Genomic DNA, 17,634 nt, shown 5'->3' on the forward strand with positions numbered 1-17,634 from the left:
TGCTCAGAGCAGGCTTTTAAAGGAGGAACCCCATTGTTTACAATGGGCTTTGCAGGATTAGCGTCAAAATTGTTGGCACTAATCCTGCAAAACTCCGAACTGGCATCAAAAATGCTGACACTAGTTCCCTAACTGCCTCCATGGTGTGCTGTATCTTAGATACAGCGCACACATGTTGGCATTAGATGGGGAGCTAAGAGGTGCAAGGAAAGTGGCGCAGCACTGGGTGCAGCACCACTTTTCTTAAATCAGGCCCCATTGTTTAAATTGCATTAAAAGAGAGGTTAGATTGGTGAAAAGCTTCAATAAACTAGTATCTGGGAAAAATGACAGCAGGCCTTGTGCGTTTACCGTAAAGTACACCCTATAAGATTTAGGGACTGGGCTTGTTAATTGCAGAACCCAGTAAAAGGTATGAGGTGGGGGCTCCATATTCACCAAAAACTCTATTTGGGGCCTCCAGAGTAACTCTTAGCAGTTGCCTAGTGTAAACTGGGCACGCGGTACTTCTCGCTCGCTTTCCGCCATCACACGAGTAAGCACGTGACCTATGACAAGACAACAACGCCACCCTGGTCACTCAGACACGACATCAAACGCCTCCCACATAGGCTGAATTGCAAGCACAACTCCTTTCCAATCAAGCAGTTCCCCAAATTGTAGCGCGCCACCTGCCCTACTTTGCCCTTCAACAACTCAGAGCGGGGTATAAAGCGCTATACAAATGCAGTTTTAAAATCATCTATCTTCACTCCGTTTCTTGCTCAGTCCTTTCCTAGCGGACGGGCCAAATGTCGCTAATTTGTGCGCACAGTGTTCAAATTTGTTTTCTCATACTACCTCGTTGCATGGAATGATTCAACTCATTAGATGTGTCAGTCAGTGACTGAAATCACAAACTATGTTCTCCCTTTTCCCTGAAAGTAACTTCTAGGCGGCAAATCTATACTCCACCCCTGTGACCACTGCAGTTTACAGGAGCGTACACTGCCAGTCCCCACCTGGAAGGACTGCAGCACCTTGGGAACAAAGCGGTCACCTCCAGACATTCCAGGAGTTGGGAATCATTAACAGGGGTCATACACATGCTTTAATTCAGTCAGAAAGCAGGAGGGGGGGCAAAAGAAGGACGGAGGTAGGTCACATCCTGTCTGGATCACAGTCCAGTTGTCAAGGGACGGGTGAGTGGTCACACGGAGGGTGGGTGCGGAGGGGTGGGGGGCGCTCAGAAACAGAAGCCACTCCTGAAACACTAGCCATACACCCTCGTCCAGACAATGCTGGGTAACATCATTTTACTAGAAATTGAAACATTGTGGTGAATGTGCAGAAATCTACTTATCACGCGTGAAACCCCATTTATAACACTTCCGACAATTTCCAGACGGTTGCAGGGCTCTATTTTGACGTCAGTAAAACTGAACAACAATTACATTGTATCTAATGCATCCCTCACCACTACAGCGCGATGGTACGAAGGTTTTTTTTTTTTATTTTGCCCCGCGTCCTTTACGTAATACTGCTCATTTTTATATTCACCTGTTATACTTACCTATAATCACATTACGATGCAGTGAATGCAATATTACTGTCATGAGATATAAGGCCTGAGACTACTGGGGGTGAACCTCAAGACGAGGGCTTTATTTAGCACTTGTGTTATGTTGTGTTCCGTTTCGTCATGGACAGTGACCATGGTTGTCCTCTCTTCCAGATGAATAAACAATTTTCGTGGAAGAAATGAAATGTATAACTAGGGAAGCGCTCATTGTTAATGTGTTTGCGGTGTGCTGGTCGCATACTTCATAACGCCAAAGCTTTTAAGTGGGGATGGCGGTGGGGGAGGTCACTGTAGAGGGCACCTCTGAGACACGGACCGGAAGGGCGTCACTGCTCCTGTGTGCATCATTTTATCACAAGGTCTACCCCCTGGCTGGAAGTATTAATGGATGCCACGCACTGGTTTGGTGTCTCCCTGCTACACTTTCATTTTGAAACCAGAAACAAGGCGTTTACCATGCTAACTGGCAAATAGCTGTCTACTTTTACGTTGTAAAGTTTTGTATTCTGAAATGGGGCAAATTAACTATGCAACTTTTGCATAAGCCCCTGTCACTTATAGCGCTTAAAAAGGGGAGAAGGGCGTATGGGGTGCTCGTAAAACGCAAGTTATAAAATGAATGGTGCCAAATAAATGTGCTAATTTTTGGCAGATGCAAAATGTGTATAACATTGTCAAGTTGTGCGCGGGAAAATTCACCGCACCCCGTGAAAGGGGCTGTCGCCGATACGCGGCCCTGTACGAAACTCGATTTCGAGTTACATGTTCAAAGAACTCGGCGGCATTTAATAGCTGCACAATTGAGGTAGCGGTGTTGCATTTCTAAGGGAAACACGGCGGATCTGTGGGGAGGTTTTTCGCTCCATAAATTTGCTTTTTGCGACTGTTATAACAGCAAGTTAGTTCTGCACATCAAAATTTAGAGGCTCGCGTGAAATGGGATTAAACAGAGCAAAGCGGCGTGGCAAGAGTTTTGTACCTCGGAGGCTCTCAGATGAGAAAAACTCCTGTTCGAAAACAAACATTGAAACCCAAGTCCGGCGCTGCCTGTGCCCAAGAAAAACAGCATTAAATCAAGCAGCGGTCAGGGAATTGTACGTTTCAGACTATTTCCTTCTTGAAAAAAACTACGAAATTAAATCATTCAGAGTAGGAAAAACAAAAATGTGCTGCCCGATTAAAAAAAACTAAAATAGTTATTAATCTGGAGGGTATTCCTCGAAAAAACATAGTTTGGCTCAAAACATTCTTTTTAAATGCAACGCACTTCTCTTTTCTAACAATAGCTGAGAAGTTCAGCTGAATGTAAAGTAATTTACCCAGTGGTAACAACGGTACTGTGATTGTAATCACACACGTTTAATACTAGGTGTGTTACTGCACCGAGCGGCATCACTGTAGTAATAACACACGTTTAATTCTAGGTGTGTTACTGCGACGAGCAGCATCAGTGTGACAACAACACAGGTTTAATACCAGGTGTGTTACTGCGTAAAGCAGCGTCACTGTAGTAATAACATAGGTTTAATTCTAGGTTTGTTACTGTGACGAGCAGCGGTGTAGTTATAATAAAACACATTTAACAGTAGGTGGGTTAATGTTATGGGTTATGTCACTCTTATAACACCATTTATGTACTAGGTGTGTTACTGCAATGAGAAGCGGCACAGATAAGAACAGATTTAATACTAGGGCCCATATTTATACTTTTTTAGTGCCACATTTGCGTCATTTTTTGACGCAAAAGCAGCGCAAAGTTACAAAATACAATTGTAATTTGTAACTTTGCGCCGCTTTTGCATCAAAAAGCGGCGCAAATGCGGCGCTAAAAAAGTATAAATATGGGCCTAGGTGTTTTATGTACTTTGTTAAGAAGCAATATAATATCATAGTTAGGTTCTGAATTTCTTCCAACAAAACCACAGAACGTCAGCAGTTATAGTTATGGTTAACTCCAGTCACTATAACACGCGCCTTAAGGTAACTATAACCTGCGCCCCTGCCAAGCACAGGTTTTATTATCAATAATTTATTGTAAATGTTGCAATAATAATATCAATGATGCCACAGAAGGTGTCATCAATGATGTAATATGTGGAGTAATTAGCTGTGCATAGTGAAGGCGCGAGTTATAGTTATTTGAGTTAATCATAATTATAACTGCTGAAATTCTATGGTTTTGGACAAGGAAATTCAGAACCTAACTATAACGTTCCTGTAAACTTTGTTTTTTTCAGTGAATTTCTATGGGTTTTTTTTGTAGCTCACACAGATGTATATATAACTAGTGCCGCCATTTTTCTCAGCCCCCGCTTGTTGGATCACCATGAAACGTTCAAGGCACCAGTTGAACTGACCAAAGTATACGTTTTGGAAATTTCGTGACGTTTGGTCAAGCGGTGACAAAAAAAAATCGCTCCGTCTCTGGAAACTAGGTCCTAACTAGAACTACCTACTGGTGACTGCCAGTAGGTTATATATATATATATATATATATATATGTATATATATATATATATATATATATATACACATGGAACAGATTTAATAAAGCAATTTATATACTAGGTGTAACTAGGTGTATTACTTTGATAAGAAGCAGCACAGATATAGAAACTCTATGCATGTACCAGTGGAGGTACTGCGATAAGCAGTGGCACAGATATAATAACTATAGTGTGCCACTGCACAGATATAATAACACTATCTATATACTTGGGCCCAGTCTTAAGAGGGCCTAGCGTCACTTTAGCACCACCTTAGTGTCATTTTTTTTATTTTATGCTAAGGTGGCCTTTTCCCCACACCAAATTTACAAAGTGCATTGCGCCACTGCATAATGCATGCATAATGTAGGCAAAGGGGGCGTTGCCCGTTAGGGGGCCGAAAAAATGATGCAAAGAAATCCAAGAGATTTCTCTACATTACTTTTTCTGGCACTTTTAACGCCTGCTCAGAGCAGGTGTTGAAAGGGAGCATGCCATTGTTTTTAATGGGCCCCTATGTACTGGTCAGGGTTAGCGCCAAAATTTTGGCACCAACCCTGAACAGTACATCAATGGACGCTATTGCTCCCTACCCTGCACAATGGTGCGCTGCATTTTAAATATGGCGCACACATGATGGCGGTGGGGGGGGGGTAAAGGGCTGCAAGAAAAGTGGCACTATATGTACTGTAGCGCCACTTTACATAAATCTGGCCCTAGGTGTGCTACTGTGATGAACAGTGGCACAGATATAATGATTATTTATATATTAGGGGTGCTCCTGCACAGATATAACACTATCTATGCAATAGGTGTGTTACTTCGAGCAGCGGAACCGATATAATAACTATTTATACACAGGTGTACTACTGCACATATAAAATAACACTATATACTAGGTGTGTTACTGGGATAAGCAGCGGCACAGGTATAACACTATTTATATAATAGGTGTACTACTACGTATGTAAAATTATACTATATACTAGGCGCAGTACTGTGATAAGCAGCAGCACAGGTATAACACCATTTAAATAATAGGTGTACTACTGCACATATAAAATAACACTATATACTTTGTTCTGTTACTGTGATAAGCATCACCACAGGTATAATAACACTATTTATATAATTGGTGTACTACTGCACATATAAAATAATAATATATACTAGGTGTGGTACTGTGCTAAGCAGCGGGACAGGTATAACAACACTATTTTATACTAGATCTGTTACTGTAATAAGACGAGGCACAGGTATAAGAACACTATTTTTATAATAGGTTTGCTACTGTACATATAAAATAACACTATATACTAGGTGTGGTACTGTGATACGCAGCGGAACAGATATGATAAAACAATTTCATACTAGGTCTGTTACTGTGATAAGCAATGGCACAGATATAATAACACTGTTTATATATCTTGGTCTGTTACTGTGATAAGCACCGGCACAGATATGATAACACTATATAATAAGTGTGTTACAGCGACAAGAAGCGGCACAGGTATAGTAACACTATTTATATACTTTGGTCTGTTACGGTGATTAGCAGTATCACAGATATGATAACACTATTTATATAATAGGTGTACTACACATATAAAATAACACTATATACTAGGTGTGTTAGTGTGATAAGCAGCGGCACAGGTATAATAACACTGTTTATATTGAGGTGCGCTACTGCACATATAAAATATCACTATATACTAGGTCTGCTACTGTGATAAGCAGCGGCACAGGTATAATAACACTATTTTTATACTTTGGTCTGTTACTGTGATAAGCACTGGCACAGATATAATAACACTAATTAAATAATAACAGTATTACTGCACATATAAAATAACACTATATACTAGGTGTGTTACTGTGGTAAGCAGTGGCACAGGTATAATAACACTATTTATATAAGAGGTGCTCCAGTGCACATATAAAATAACACTATATAGTGTTGTATAGTGTATGTTATTGTGATAAGCAGTGGCACAGGTATAGTAACACTATTTATATACTTTGGTCTGTTACTGTGATAAGCACCAGCACAAGTATAATAACACTATTTATACAATAGGTGTACTACTGCACATTTAAAATAACACTATATACTAGGTGTGTTAGTGTGATAAGCAGCTGCACATGTATAATAACACTATTTATATAAGAGGTGCTCTACTGCACATACATAATAACACTATTTATATACTTTGGCCTGTTACTGTGATAAGCAGCGGCACATATATAATAACACTATTTATATAATTGGTGCCCTATTGCACATACAAAATATCACTATATACTAGGGCCCAGATTTATACTTTTTCACACACAACTGCGCTAACGCAGTTTTGTGTGAAAAAGTATACCACGGGCTAGAGCCATTCCAAGATGCCGGCCGGGCGTCATATTAATGGAATGACTGTTGGCGGCGGTAAGGCCCGGCTAGCGTCATGAAAAATAACTCTAGCCGGGTGGGGGAGGCATGGAGGGGAACAGGAGGTTGTGCGTCAAAGGATGCCTCTAACCAGCCTAGCGTCATTTTTTGATGTAAAACCCCCATGGACATGGCTCTGTCTTAGTAAAGACAGGAGTCATAGCCACTGGGCCCAGTGCCATTTAGGGTGGCCCAAGTTAGGCCCCCCATGGCACTTTAAAAAAAATATAAAATACCTAACTGTACTTACCTGTTATGGGGTCCCCCCATCCTGTGGTGTCCCTCTGGTGTGGGTAAGGGTGTCCCTGGGGCTAGGGAAGGGCACCTGTTGGCCCATTCCATGGTCTGTGACCCTGGAAATAGGCCCACAGGTCCCCTAACGCCTGCCCTGACTCAGGCATTAAATAATGGCGCTAAGCAAGCTTAGCACCATTATTTAAGGCCCCCATGTGCGATTTTAGCACTGGGGATAGGTAAGGCGCTAAGGCCATATCGTCATTTTTTGCACAGGAACACCTACCTTGCATCTCATTTACGCAAGGTAGTTTCCCGCAAGCAAAAAATGACTTTAACTCCAAAACGTTAGTGCTAGACGGGTCTAGCGCCAAAGTATACATTTGGAGTTAGGTTTGCGCCGAATTTGCGTCAAAAAAATGTATGCAAGTTCGGCGCAAAGCAAGTATAAATCTGGGCCTAGGTCTGCTATTGTGATAAGAAGCGGCACAGGTATAATAATACTATTTATACAAGAGGTGCGCTACTGCACATATAAAATATCACTATATTATAGGTGTGTTACGGTGATAAGCAGTGGCACAGGTATAATAACACTATTTATTTACTTTGGTCTGTTACTGTGGTAAGCACCGGCACAGATATAATAACACTATTTATATAAGAGGTGTACTACTGCACATATAAAATAACAGTATATAGTAGGTGTGTTACTGTGATAAGCAGCGGCACAGGTATAATAACACTATTTATTTACTTTGGTCTGTTACTGTGATAAGCACCGGCACAGATATAATAACTAACACTATTTATATAAGAGGTGTACTACTGCACATATAAAATAACAGTACATAGTAGGTGTGTTACTGTGATAAGCAGCGGCACAGGTATAATAACACTGTTTATACCCTTTGGTCTGATACTGTGACAAGCAGCGGCACAGATATAATAACACTGTTTATACACTTTGGTCTGATACTGTGACAAGCAGCGGCACATGTATCATACTATTAATTACTACAGCTCTTTCTTTGTTACTATCAGCTATGTCCGCACCAGGCGGGGTAATCCTGGGTAGGGTAAATCGTGCTCTGTTTTCTAGGCCCGCGCTTTGCCGGGCGCAGGGCGGACGCCCCCGCGTTGAACTGGCTCCGTTCTGCTCCGTTAGTGTGGGGAGGCTGCACTCTCGGTGAGAGGAAACTCGTTACTCATTACTGTAACTGGTCACGCCGCCGGCAGAGGCGGTCTCTCCGCTCCGTGTTGCAGTCTGTCTTTTCTCGTGTTTACGCTTCTCTATTTAGGTTGTTCGCGCGCTCGCTGTGTGTGTCCGTAAAACAGCTGAGCAAGACCCCGACACTAAACATTGTCTCCTGGGTGTGTGCTGCAGCAAGTTGTGTAAAACCTCCACGAAACGCCACTATGTCACAGTTATTTAGAACTCCCGTCCGCCGAGACGTTTCTGACTGTTCGGAGCGGGGACCGGCTCGCGCGCTCACCGGTGTTGTCAAGTGACTAACGGTTTTAATGCTTGGAACAACAATGCCTGGCACGCGCGAGGCTGTGGCGGTGACGTACGTAGTCCCTCTGGCTAGCTCGCCTGCGCCTCCCTGTCTTCTGAGCCCAAATGTAAGCGTATTTCAAACACATTTACAGAGTGCGACATCGGTGTTTTCCATTCAGTACATTTTGGAATTATTTTTAAGGCCACCACATCTATGTCCCGTGAAGCAACGTGAATGAATTTAAATATAAGCAAACATTGTTATGTTGTTAATAATAATTATTATTATTATGTGATTGCTGTATTATTTTTCTCAGGATAAATATTAACATTTTAGTATTTTTAACATAAGCTTCGTCCTCTTGTTACTGTTATTTTAGTGTAATATAAGAAGACAAGTGTATCCCGAAACCTCTATTACATGGTCGCTTACGCCAGACAATGGGTGACGCTTGATTCAGGCACAGATCCCAGAGGTGACTTTTGAAACCCTTAAGATACATTTTAATAGGGGCCCGTTATTCTATAAATATTGTATTCATGTACAGCGTAAAAATGGTAATGTGCCATACAACATTCATCATTCGCTTTTGACTCGCTGTTTTGTATTTTTTCCTTTTATATATTTAATTTTCAGGGTGGGGGTGGAGCTGTGCACTAATCATTTCAACTCGTTTATTTTTCTTCAATTGGAGAATATGTTTTTTGCTTTTTTTAGTTCTAGCGAATTAGGAGGGGGGTGCATGAGTTCAGATTCTGGCAGAGAGGGAGGGGTGAAAGGTTTTAAGTTATAGGGTGTAGACTGAAATAGTTGATGCCGCCGTCTTATTTTGAAAAAGAGAAGGCAGGGGACGTTTTAGGAGCAGAAATTGCCGTTTAATGTCGAGTAATCTGAAGGTGACAGGTGTAACCTCCTGTCCCACTGTTTTATGTTTATCGTTCTATTACGCTAACACTGGTAACAGGCTACAGTGCCCGACAGGGTATACGTTTTAAATGCTCTGTATTATATGTAATATAAGTGATATTTTTTACCAGTACGTCCATTTTATTCTTTCTGCCCAGGTCACCAATAAAACATCACAGTGGTGGAAAAACAAACATCATCCATCACTGAGAGATTTCCTTTCAATTCGCCATTTTGTGATTTTCTTTTTCTTAGTTCTTCCAAGATGTATTGGAAGTTTAATTGGTTTGCTGTGGGTACATCCAAATTTCACTTTGTGGTTTGTGAAGAAGTGTCTACAGCAGACGAAGCCCAGTCTCCGGAACTCTGTGCCATGCGATCTAAGGCGGGCACCAGAGCAGGTGCCACGGTGCCCCCTCGGGCAGGGCAGACACTTGCCCCAGAACGGGACAAGCCCCTATTTCTCTGCCGCGGCGGGTACCCAGGGCACTGACCAGGCCCCAGCCCTCCTCCCCACGCCACTGAGTCCCCTGTTCTACATGTGCCCAGCCCTCTCCACCAGGGCCTACACTCTAGGTGTCAATCCTAGCCTCCGCCAGGCGCTACGTGCTGCCCCCGCTGGTCGGGCCTCCGGTACGTGAGGCGAGCTGGCGGGGGACGCCTGACAGGCGCTGCCAGGAACACGCCGGGGGGCTCCGTGTGCACAGACTAAGTTGCGACGGCCCCACAGTGCACAGCAAGCTCTGGAGCACGGGGAGCGTGCAGCGAAGCCTTCTTCGGGGGCGCACAACCACCCCCACACAACAGGGGCATAACAAAGGCCCCCACAGCCTAAAACGCTGGGTTGGGAGATGGGGGCGAGGAGGTTAGCAACAGGGGACCCCCTCACAACATCAAGTGTCCTGTGTTAGTCTGGGGGGCGGGGGGAGGAGGATGCGACTCAATTTGAGGTGCGTGGGGGTCTTCCAGTGTCGTTATGACACCACACTGCAGTCATGAGGTTTGAGGCTTGCAAGTGGTGTTCGTCTTTCGTTCGGTCCCAATACTTTATGTTCCTAGAGGTATACGAGGGTAAACACGGCAGACATCCACACGAAAAAGCCCCAGATTCTCATGAAAGTGTTCTGGTGCCACAACAAGCCCAAACAAACTTGGGCCCATATTTACTTAATTGCATTTTGTAAATTTGCGCCAGTTTTGCGCCAAAAACCTGGCGCAAATGCGGCGCTAAAAAGTATAAATATGGGCTATGTTTTTTTTCATTACAGCCTACAATCTGACACTTTTTTTGTAATATTAAAAGAGTTTTCAACGAAAAAAAATATGTGCAGAAACAGTAATAAAAAGTGCTGTATACTGGATGACTGAAATTTGTAATTCAGAGCAATGGCGTAATTTCAGCACATGATGGAACTTAGTTCAGTTATGCTTAAATCCCGTAAAAAGTGTTAAGGAAAGACTATTGTTTGTGTAATACAAATTTCAAATCCTTCATAATTCTATGCCATTTCACTTTAGTCACATAATTTTTTACTTTGTTTTCTTGTTTTTGGTTGTGCGTGTTTGTAATTTAGAATGCAGGTCTACACATGTCTATATATCTATATTTACATATATTTACGTGCATATACACGCCTATTAAATATGACATTTTATTATAAAAAAATTAATCTCACATAAGTACAAGAAAGCAAACACAAAACACTTTGCCAATCTGCAAAGTTTATGAATGGGTATAGGCACAGATTGAAAGAGAACTCTGAAAAACGCAGTCTTTAGAAACTGACATATTACCCATTCATTATTTTTTATTTCACTAAAATTATTTTAGAATTTACATTGGATGAATTCTGAAATTTCAGATTTATTGAGCTATTCGCGCACTCTCTTTTCACAGCTGTGTTAGTTGGGCTTAGTATAGCATGAAAAGTATGTTTGTATAAACAGGAATAGGTTTACTGAGTGTTTGCAGAGTATTATAGTATTCACGTTGAGAGCATGCATTAGAATAGAACAAACATAAGTTGATGGAAGGCGAGGGTCATAGTGACGTTTGCGTTCAAGTCACTGATTTACATATACGTTTTGTCCTAAGAAGTCAGGATTTCTCTTTGCAATCTTCAACTAATAATGGGCGTTGTTTACACGAACTGTTTAAGTTTTGTTTCCACCTGCTCCATACAATTCGGATGGAAGAAAATGCACGCAGTTTACTCTGTAACTTGCTTTGACTATTGAAAAGAAAATTCATGTTTAACCACCTGGACTGATTATCTGGTGAGAGGAAAATGAGACTCTTAACTATTTTCTAGGGTTTCTATTGGTTGAAAAATGTACGTCGAGGGAATGCTGTCATTGTATTTTCGTAGTCACGTAATGTGTGAGAAAATTCATGAGTGTCAAGTCATTCCTGCAACTTACAGGTATTAAAACTGCTGTTGTTTGTGAAATAACCACTATAGGGAATAGATACATAGATTAGATCAATGGGTAGAATACACAGATTAGATTGTTCGATTGGTAAATGTTTCTCGTAATTACATTATTATTATAATGCTTCTTTCATTCGCAGAGGCACAAAGCACACCTGTGAACAGGAATCCTGTTCCTCGGAAGTGTATGTGTGTTGCATGTGGCCTATCTCAGGAGTGGTCCAGTGTTTTGAGTGGTGGCCAGAGATCTGCTCCTGTGATGCATTGTTGCTGCACCTACACCTGCATTTGACCGAGAGGCAGTGAGAGAAAGAAACATTAAGTATGGGTACCTAATGTACAGATAGTTTGGGCTTGAGTGTGTCCTGGCCCATGTGGTAAGCGGTGTGGTGTCATGCGTGTATGACGGGGGCTGCTCAAATAATGCTGTAGTAAATGCCTACATGGTGTGTAGTTGCGCATACACATGGATACAGGGAATTGTAAGAGAACAGGCACAGTCACACTTACAAATACCACCCACGTATGAGTGGTCTGCACCCTGCTGCTTTAACCACACCGGCTACCCGCGGGATGTGCACTCTTCAGCTACCACAGAACCTGTCCCATAGTCCATATAGCAGCGGCAGAGGAGTAACCATTGGCAATGGGCAGATTTATAAAGTATTGAGATCTGTAAGAGGACGCCTGGTGTTAATTCGGTGTCTCAAAGAAAATGATTACCGAGGCTTGGTTAGGAAAATACTATTCTGTGTAGATAGACAGATGTTCATTTACAATCGAATAAATGTGAACTATCAATTTACTCGAATATGAAAAAATCAGGTGTCACTCTAGTGCTGTCCGACGTTACTTCCCTGTGTCAACTTATTCGCGTACGAGTGTCTTGCTTTAACGTTTGAACTAAAGTAACATAAAACAATTTTTCGCATCATCTTTACAACGTGGGTTTTATTGTTAATACTTCGTTGTATGGGGCTAAGTGAACAGTCTGTACATGTGGTTTACTTCTCTTAATTAATTCAAATACATTTAAATACACTGGATACCCTGCGATTCGTTTGCTCTCAGCGGAAAATGTATTTTTACGTTTCAATACTAATTATCAAAGTTTGCATTTAGAATGGAATTTTGTGTCTGCGATTCAAGCACACACGTGTCCATCTCCGGGATGTCTCGACCGTGAACACGAACACGCTCCGTTCGTTCTCTACATTTCCTAACAGTCCTTCCCGCTATATTTCTTGGTTTCCCTGCCTCTCTGCACTTCTTCCAAGGATCCCGGCTGGTAGGCACGTCCTAGTGTATTGCAATGCGCAGCTGAATTCCTTGGCCTTTACTGGTCTGCGGGGAGTCAAAGGCAACTTTGATAACACGCGAGATAATGTTTGCGGCACTCGGAGCACGGCTACATAAACATCTGCGCTGATAACAATCATTTCCAAAAGCTGGTCGCTAGAAGTGGTTGGTTGGTAGCATGCCCACAACCTGGGCACTCCGGCCAACAAAAGCAGAAAGTAATGTTTGTTTTTGCCATGCTTTGGCTCCGCACTTCACGTGTTGACAAAGGCATTACTGGCGGAGCTTGTAGCCAAACACGCTGAGGGGGTAAAGCTTCTGCAAACTGGAAAGCGGCCGGCAAGGGAAACAGCTCGGAAATTAAATACGAGCATTGAAGTACGAGCAAGTAGGCACCCTTCTGTCATGCTTGTACACCCTGCCAGCAAACGCGGATTCCAAGTTTTCACTGCCAACCACATCGAAATGCAGTAAATTTCATATGTACATTTTTAAAAGATGTGCAACAAGGTAATGGAAAAGGAAGGTTATAACAAATATATATATATATGTGTATTTTATTATTATTATTTTTTTGTTGAGGCAGTGCCACGATCGTGCGGCTGCCGTGCCTGTAAACATGCAAGTAGTTCATAGTTTAGAAGAGACCTACCTTCGGGAAAGACCACTCGCATCTTCAGGTAGCTGGTAGTCAGGCGGATGATGGACGCCTTGTCGAGCTGGGAGGTGATCGCAGAGGGCAGTGGGAGTAATTTAGCCAGTTCGTAAAATTCGCTGTTTTCTTTTTCCCGTCGAGTCCGGGCGGCATTTTTGGACTTCTCTTTCATGGTGTATTTTTACCCCTTCCTTCTCGGGTGCCAAAATCCACAGAACCATCCGAAGTGTGCAGCGGGGAAGAGAGATTTCAACTCGGCTTCATTTCGCAAAAATGTAAAAAAGATTTTGAAGGTGCTCGTTTTTTTTGATTTAATGTATTAAAATTACTAGAACAATCACAATCAATGACACACTGGATAGAATAAAAAGTGATTATCGAATGTGAATTACAATCCACGTGTTAGTCTGAATGCCATCTGGGTCCGCGAGTGTCCAGCCGGTGTCCTTTTCTTTAGCTGCGAAATGCAAGCCCAGTTCGTGCGAATAAGAGACATAATCCTGTTTATTTTTCCCACTGCCACTCGCTCTTGACTGGCAGGGAGTGTAGTGGCGAGCTGTTCATCGTGCCAGTATACGGGTGGCTTCCTTTCTCTGTGAAGAAAAGAGTTAACAATGAAAGCGCCCCCAGCACACTCACAGGCAGCGTTCCCCGGCGAACGAAGAAGAGGCTGTAAAAAGGGCACGGCGTACTACTAACACAGTAAGGACCATGGTTAATTGAAATGCATACCTGACTTTTAAATGGACACGTGAGATTTTTGCAGCCAGACATTTTGTTTTCATTTCGGGCAACATTAAATTGGACATTCCAATATTCAAGCTTTTTCATGTTGAAAAAAATATTAGAAACGGCAAATTAAACATCGTTTTAGTTAATAACAGTTTCAAAGGGCGTATTTCTTTAACATGGTGGTTGTCTGCACATTCATAATAGAGGTATGTCGTTCGTTTCATAATATTATTTGAAAGCCTTTAAAGTGTCCTGAAATTGCCTTTGCCGGAAGAAGTGGCATACACAGCACCACCAGTAAAGACAAATACTTACTATTTAAAATGAAGATGAAAGACAAGGCAAAATAGTTCACCACTGGTCTACGTGTTCTTGCAATCTTGGCAAAGCTACCTGTGCAGCTACTTCAGCCTGCAGGTGTCTGGCTGGATATATGTCTTACTGGAGGAGCAGATCTAAGCTAAGTTCACCTTGCAGTCACCCTCAACGAACTCCGACGACTCTCTGAACAAGCCGAATGCCTATATGGACTTCTGAGAAGGTCATCTTAACTGGACGTTATTTGCACTTATTAACTTAGAAGCATTCGCGCCCACAAGACTTATTGTCGGAATTTACCCTACTGGAAAATTACCGGGTTCGGGGGAAGCAGGGGGTACGGACAGCAAGAGTGAAAGGAGAACTGGTACCAGCCCCCAGAGGTATGTAAACACAGGCCATGTTACTTGGTTCGAGTGTCCTGCTAGGAACGTGTTGGTGAGGGTCCAACCTACCTCCGCTTCCGTCCCAGCACGCAGCCCTCGGGTGCAGAGCCCAGGTCTCAGTGACAGCCCATGCCAGTGTTTGCCGGCTCCCTAGGGCGCCCCTCTGCCTCCTCCGGCCCTGTGCGCCTCCAATTCTCCGGCTGCAGCCCCTCTGCAGCAGGTGCCATGGAGTTGGGCACTAATGGAGCGCGCCTAATTCCAGGCTGGGCTCGGCATATAACTTCTCCATAGCTGCAGGCTTTAGTTTAGTACAACTTAGAGCTCAGGCTCGCGCCCACCCCGAGTCCGCTCAGCCCCGCCCCCTTCAAACAGCAGCCATTGGAAGGGGTCCCTGAGCCGCAGCCGCCCATTGGCCGCAGGAAGTGGAGGCCACGACTACCCTAGCGTGGTGACGTCGTCGCCGCCGCAGAAGACGTCCCTGTCCGCTGGACAGGCGTCTGTGAATTGCAGTAGCTCACCGGAACGTAGCTCTTTGACCTACGGGGGCGGGAGGAGTTGGGGGCAGATTGGGTGCCCTTACTTTTAGCATAGCAACGACGAATGTTCAGACACCACGCAAGTAGCAACAGCGCTAGGGTGGAGCCCTCTCCGCCAGTTTATCTGGAAATTATTGGGAGTTGTCTGAGGCTGTTACAAGGCTACACAAACGGGCATGTTCCATGTGTCGGTTGCTTCCACACCTGCAAGTTTAATTACAGCTGTTTTGTTCTTCGGCACTACAACCAAAAACATTCTCCCAGTTATTAATAAAGAAAATTAGAAAAATATAGAGCAGTGTGCATCTTGTGCAAGGAAACATCACAACAAAATTAGAAATAAATACATTTAATTTATTACATATGGAAAAATAAAGCTACATATGATTCAAAAGTCACAAAAAAGTTATATTAAAACCATGAACGGAAAGACGAATACATAACACAAACCACAAAGTCAAAAAGAGGTAAAGTCCCACTCAAGAATTCTTGAAAATATCAAATTCGAAGTTTATTGCAATACTTATTCCAACATTTTGCTTCCAAACATTCCAAGAAAGTCACTTCATTTCCTTATGCGAAAGCATTTCCTTTTTACAAAAGCAGCATCCAATCAAATGGCGCAAGAAGAGAGAAGGAAAAAGCCAAGCCAACACGTGTTTCGCCCCCTCTGGCATTATAAGCCGGGGCTTTTTCAAGGCTGGAAAAGAAAAAGAAATCAACGCTTGTTGATGGTCTGGAGAAAGATAAGAAAAAGAAAGAAAAAGAAAAAGAGGAAATTATCCATAGGCCTTCAAGAGCCCTTCAATTTATGTGCAAAAGAACGAGATGCTGTGCAAAGAATGTCACCGATATTGTGCAAAGAAGTCAGCGATGAAGGAAACGCTGTCTGTGATGAGTAGTTTTACACTAGAACATAAGTTACAGGATAATTGTACGAAAAGTAGTGATAGGGCATCTAGTGCTCAGGTCTAGACAAAGCTGTTCAATATCCCAAGAAAAGGTAGAAGTAAAAGTAAAAGTATGCACTGTGCTAAAATAAATAATGAAAAGGAATACTATAGAGTCAGTTACATGAACAAGTAAGGAACAATTGATTTAAACTAAACGTGAGAATAAGTATGCATCTTTAATGTAAATCACTAATTGTTGTTAACTAGATTACACAAATATTGCGGCATATGCTGATTTAAGGAAAATAATACATCTGTAATATAAGACACTATCGTGCATTTGATTGGATGCTGCTTTTATAAAAAGGAAATGCTTTCGCATAAGGAAATGAAGTGACTTTCTTGGAATGTTTGGAAGCAAAATGTTGGAATAAGTATTGCAATAAACTTCGAATTTGATATTTTCAAGAACTCTTGAGTGGGACTTTACCTCTTTTTGACTTTGCATTCTCTTCTTTAGAGGACGTTTGGGTCCTTGTCCTCTGGCTAAGTCCCCCATTTCATAATCAAGGCATTTACACAGGAGAATAGCAAAATTGGACCCTCTCCAACTTTGGAGTTTTGCCCTTTATAACACAAACCACAACCTGCACAAAAATAATTACTTTAGTCTTCTGCTAGCAGATCGTTATGTACTATAGTTGATATTATCTGTCACAGGTACATTAAGTCTACATAGTAGTAGGATCACATAAATCGGCACGTTTCGAGGGTGCACCTTCTTCAGGATAGTAAAGTTTTACAGTATTATTTAAAAAGGTCTTCACCATTACACGAAAGCACTTGTAGCGTGTACCCTCAAAAACTTTTCTTCAAAACTGGAAATAAGTGATATATATATATATATATTTATATATATATATGAGATTTGCATGCATACTTTAGTCTTGTTGTGCCAGTGATGATGGGTAAGGTCCTTGTCCTGCGTTTACTACATAAGAAAATCCAGAAGTAAAACTGTCCACTTTTAGATTACACAAAACCTCACCTCAGTATCCTTTCTATAAACAGGATCCCAAAAATAACCATCCACCTTTTTTTTAAACTCACGCCCAATATATACTACTTATGGTCATAAAATCGCTCTCCTTGGCTCATATTTATGAAAAATGACACAAAACTGCCCTAACGCAGTTTTGCATCATTTTTCTTAATGCCGGCTAACGCCATTCCGTAGAGCCATCTTAGCGCTAT

At 42.2% G+C, this 17,634-nt stretch overlaps 1 protein-coding gene across 1 annotated transcript in view; it reads right to left on the reverse strand.

The window, feature by feature from the left end:
- Positions 1-15,249, reverse strand: part of SIM1 (SIM bHLH transcription factor 1) — a 238,014-nt gene extending 222,765 nt beyond the window's left edge. The window contains exons 1-2 of the mRNA XM_069235470.1: positions 15,021-15,249; positions 13,513-14,108 (exon numbers count right to left, since the gene is read on the reverse strand). Coding sequence (XP_069091571.1) covers positions 13,513-13,687 — 175 coding nt within the window. The 5' untranslated portion in view covers positions 13,688-14,108; positions 15,021-15,249. The remainder of the gene's footprint in view (positions 1-13,512; positions 14,109-15,020) is intronic.
- Between the last annotated feature and the right edge of the window lie 2,385 nt (positions 15,250-17,634).

This window comes from Pleurodeles waltl, chromosome 5 (assembly GCF_031143425.1).
Source record: "Pleurodeles waltl isolate 20211129_DDA chromosome 5, aPleWal1.hap1.20221129, whole genome shotgun sequence".
NCBI lineage: Eukaryota > Metazoa > Chordata > Amphibia > Caudata > Salamandridae > Pleurodeles > Pleurodeles waltl.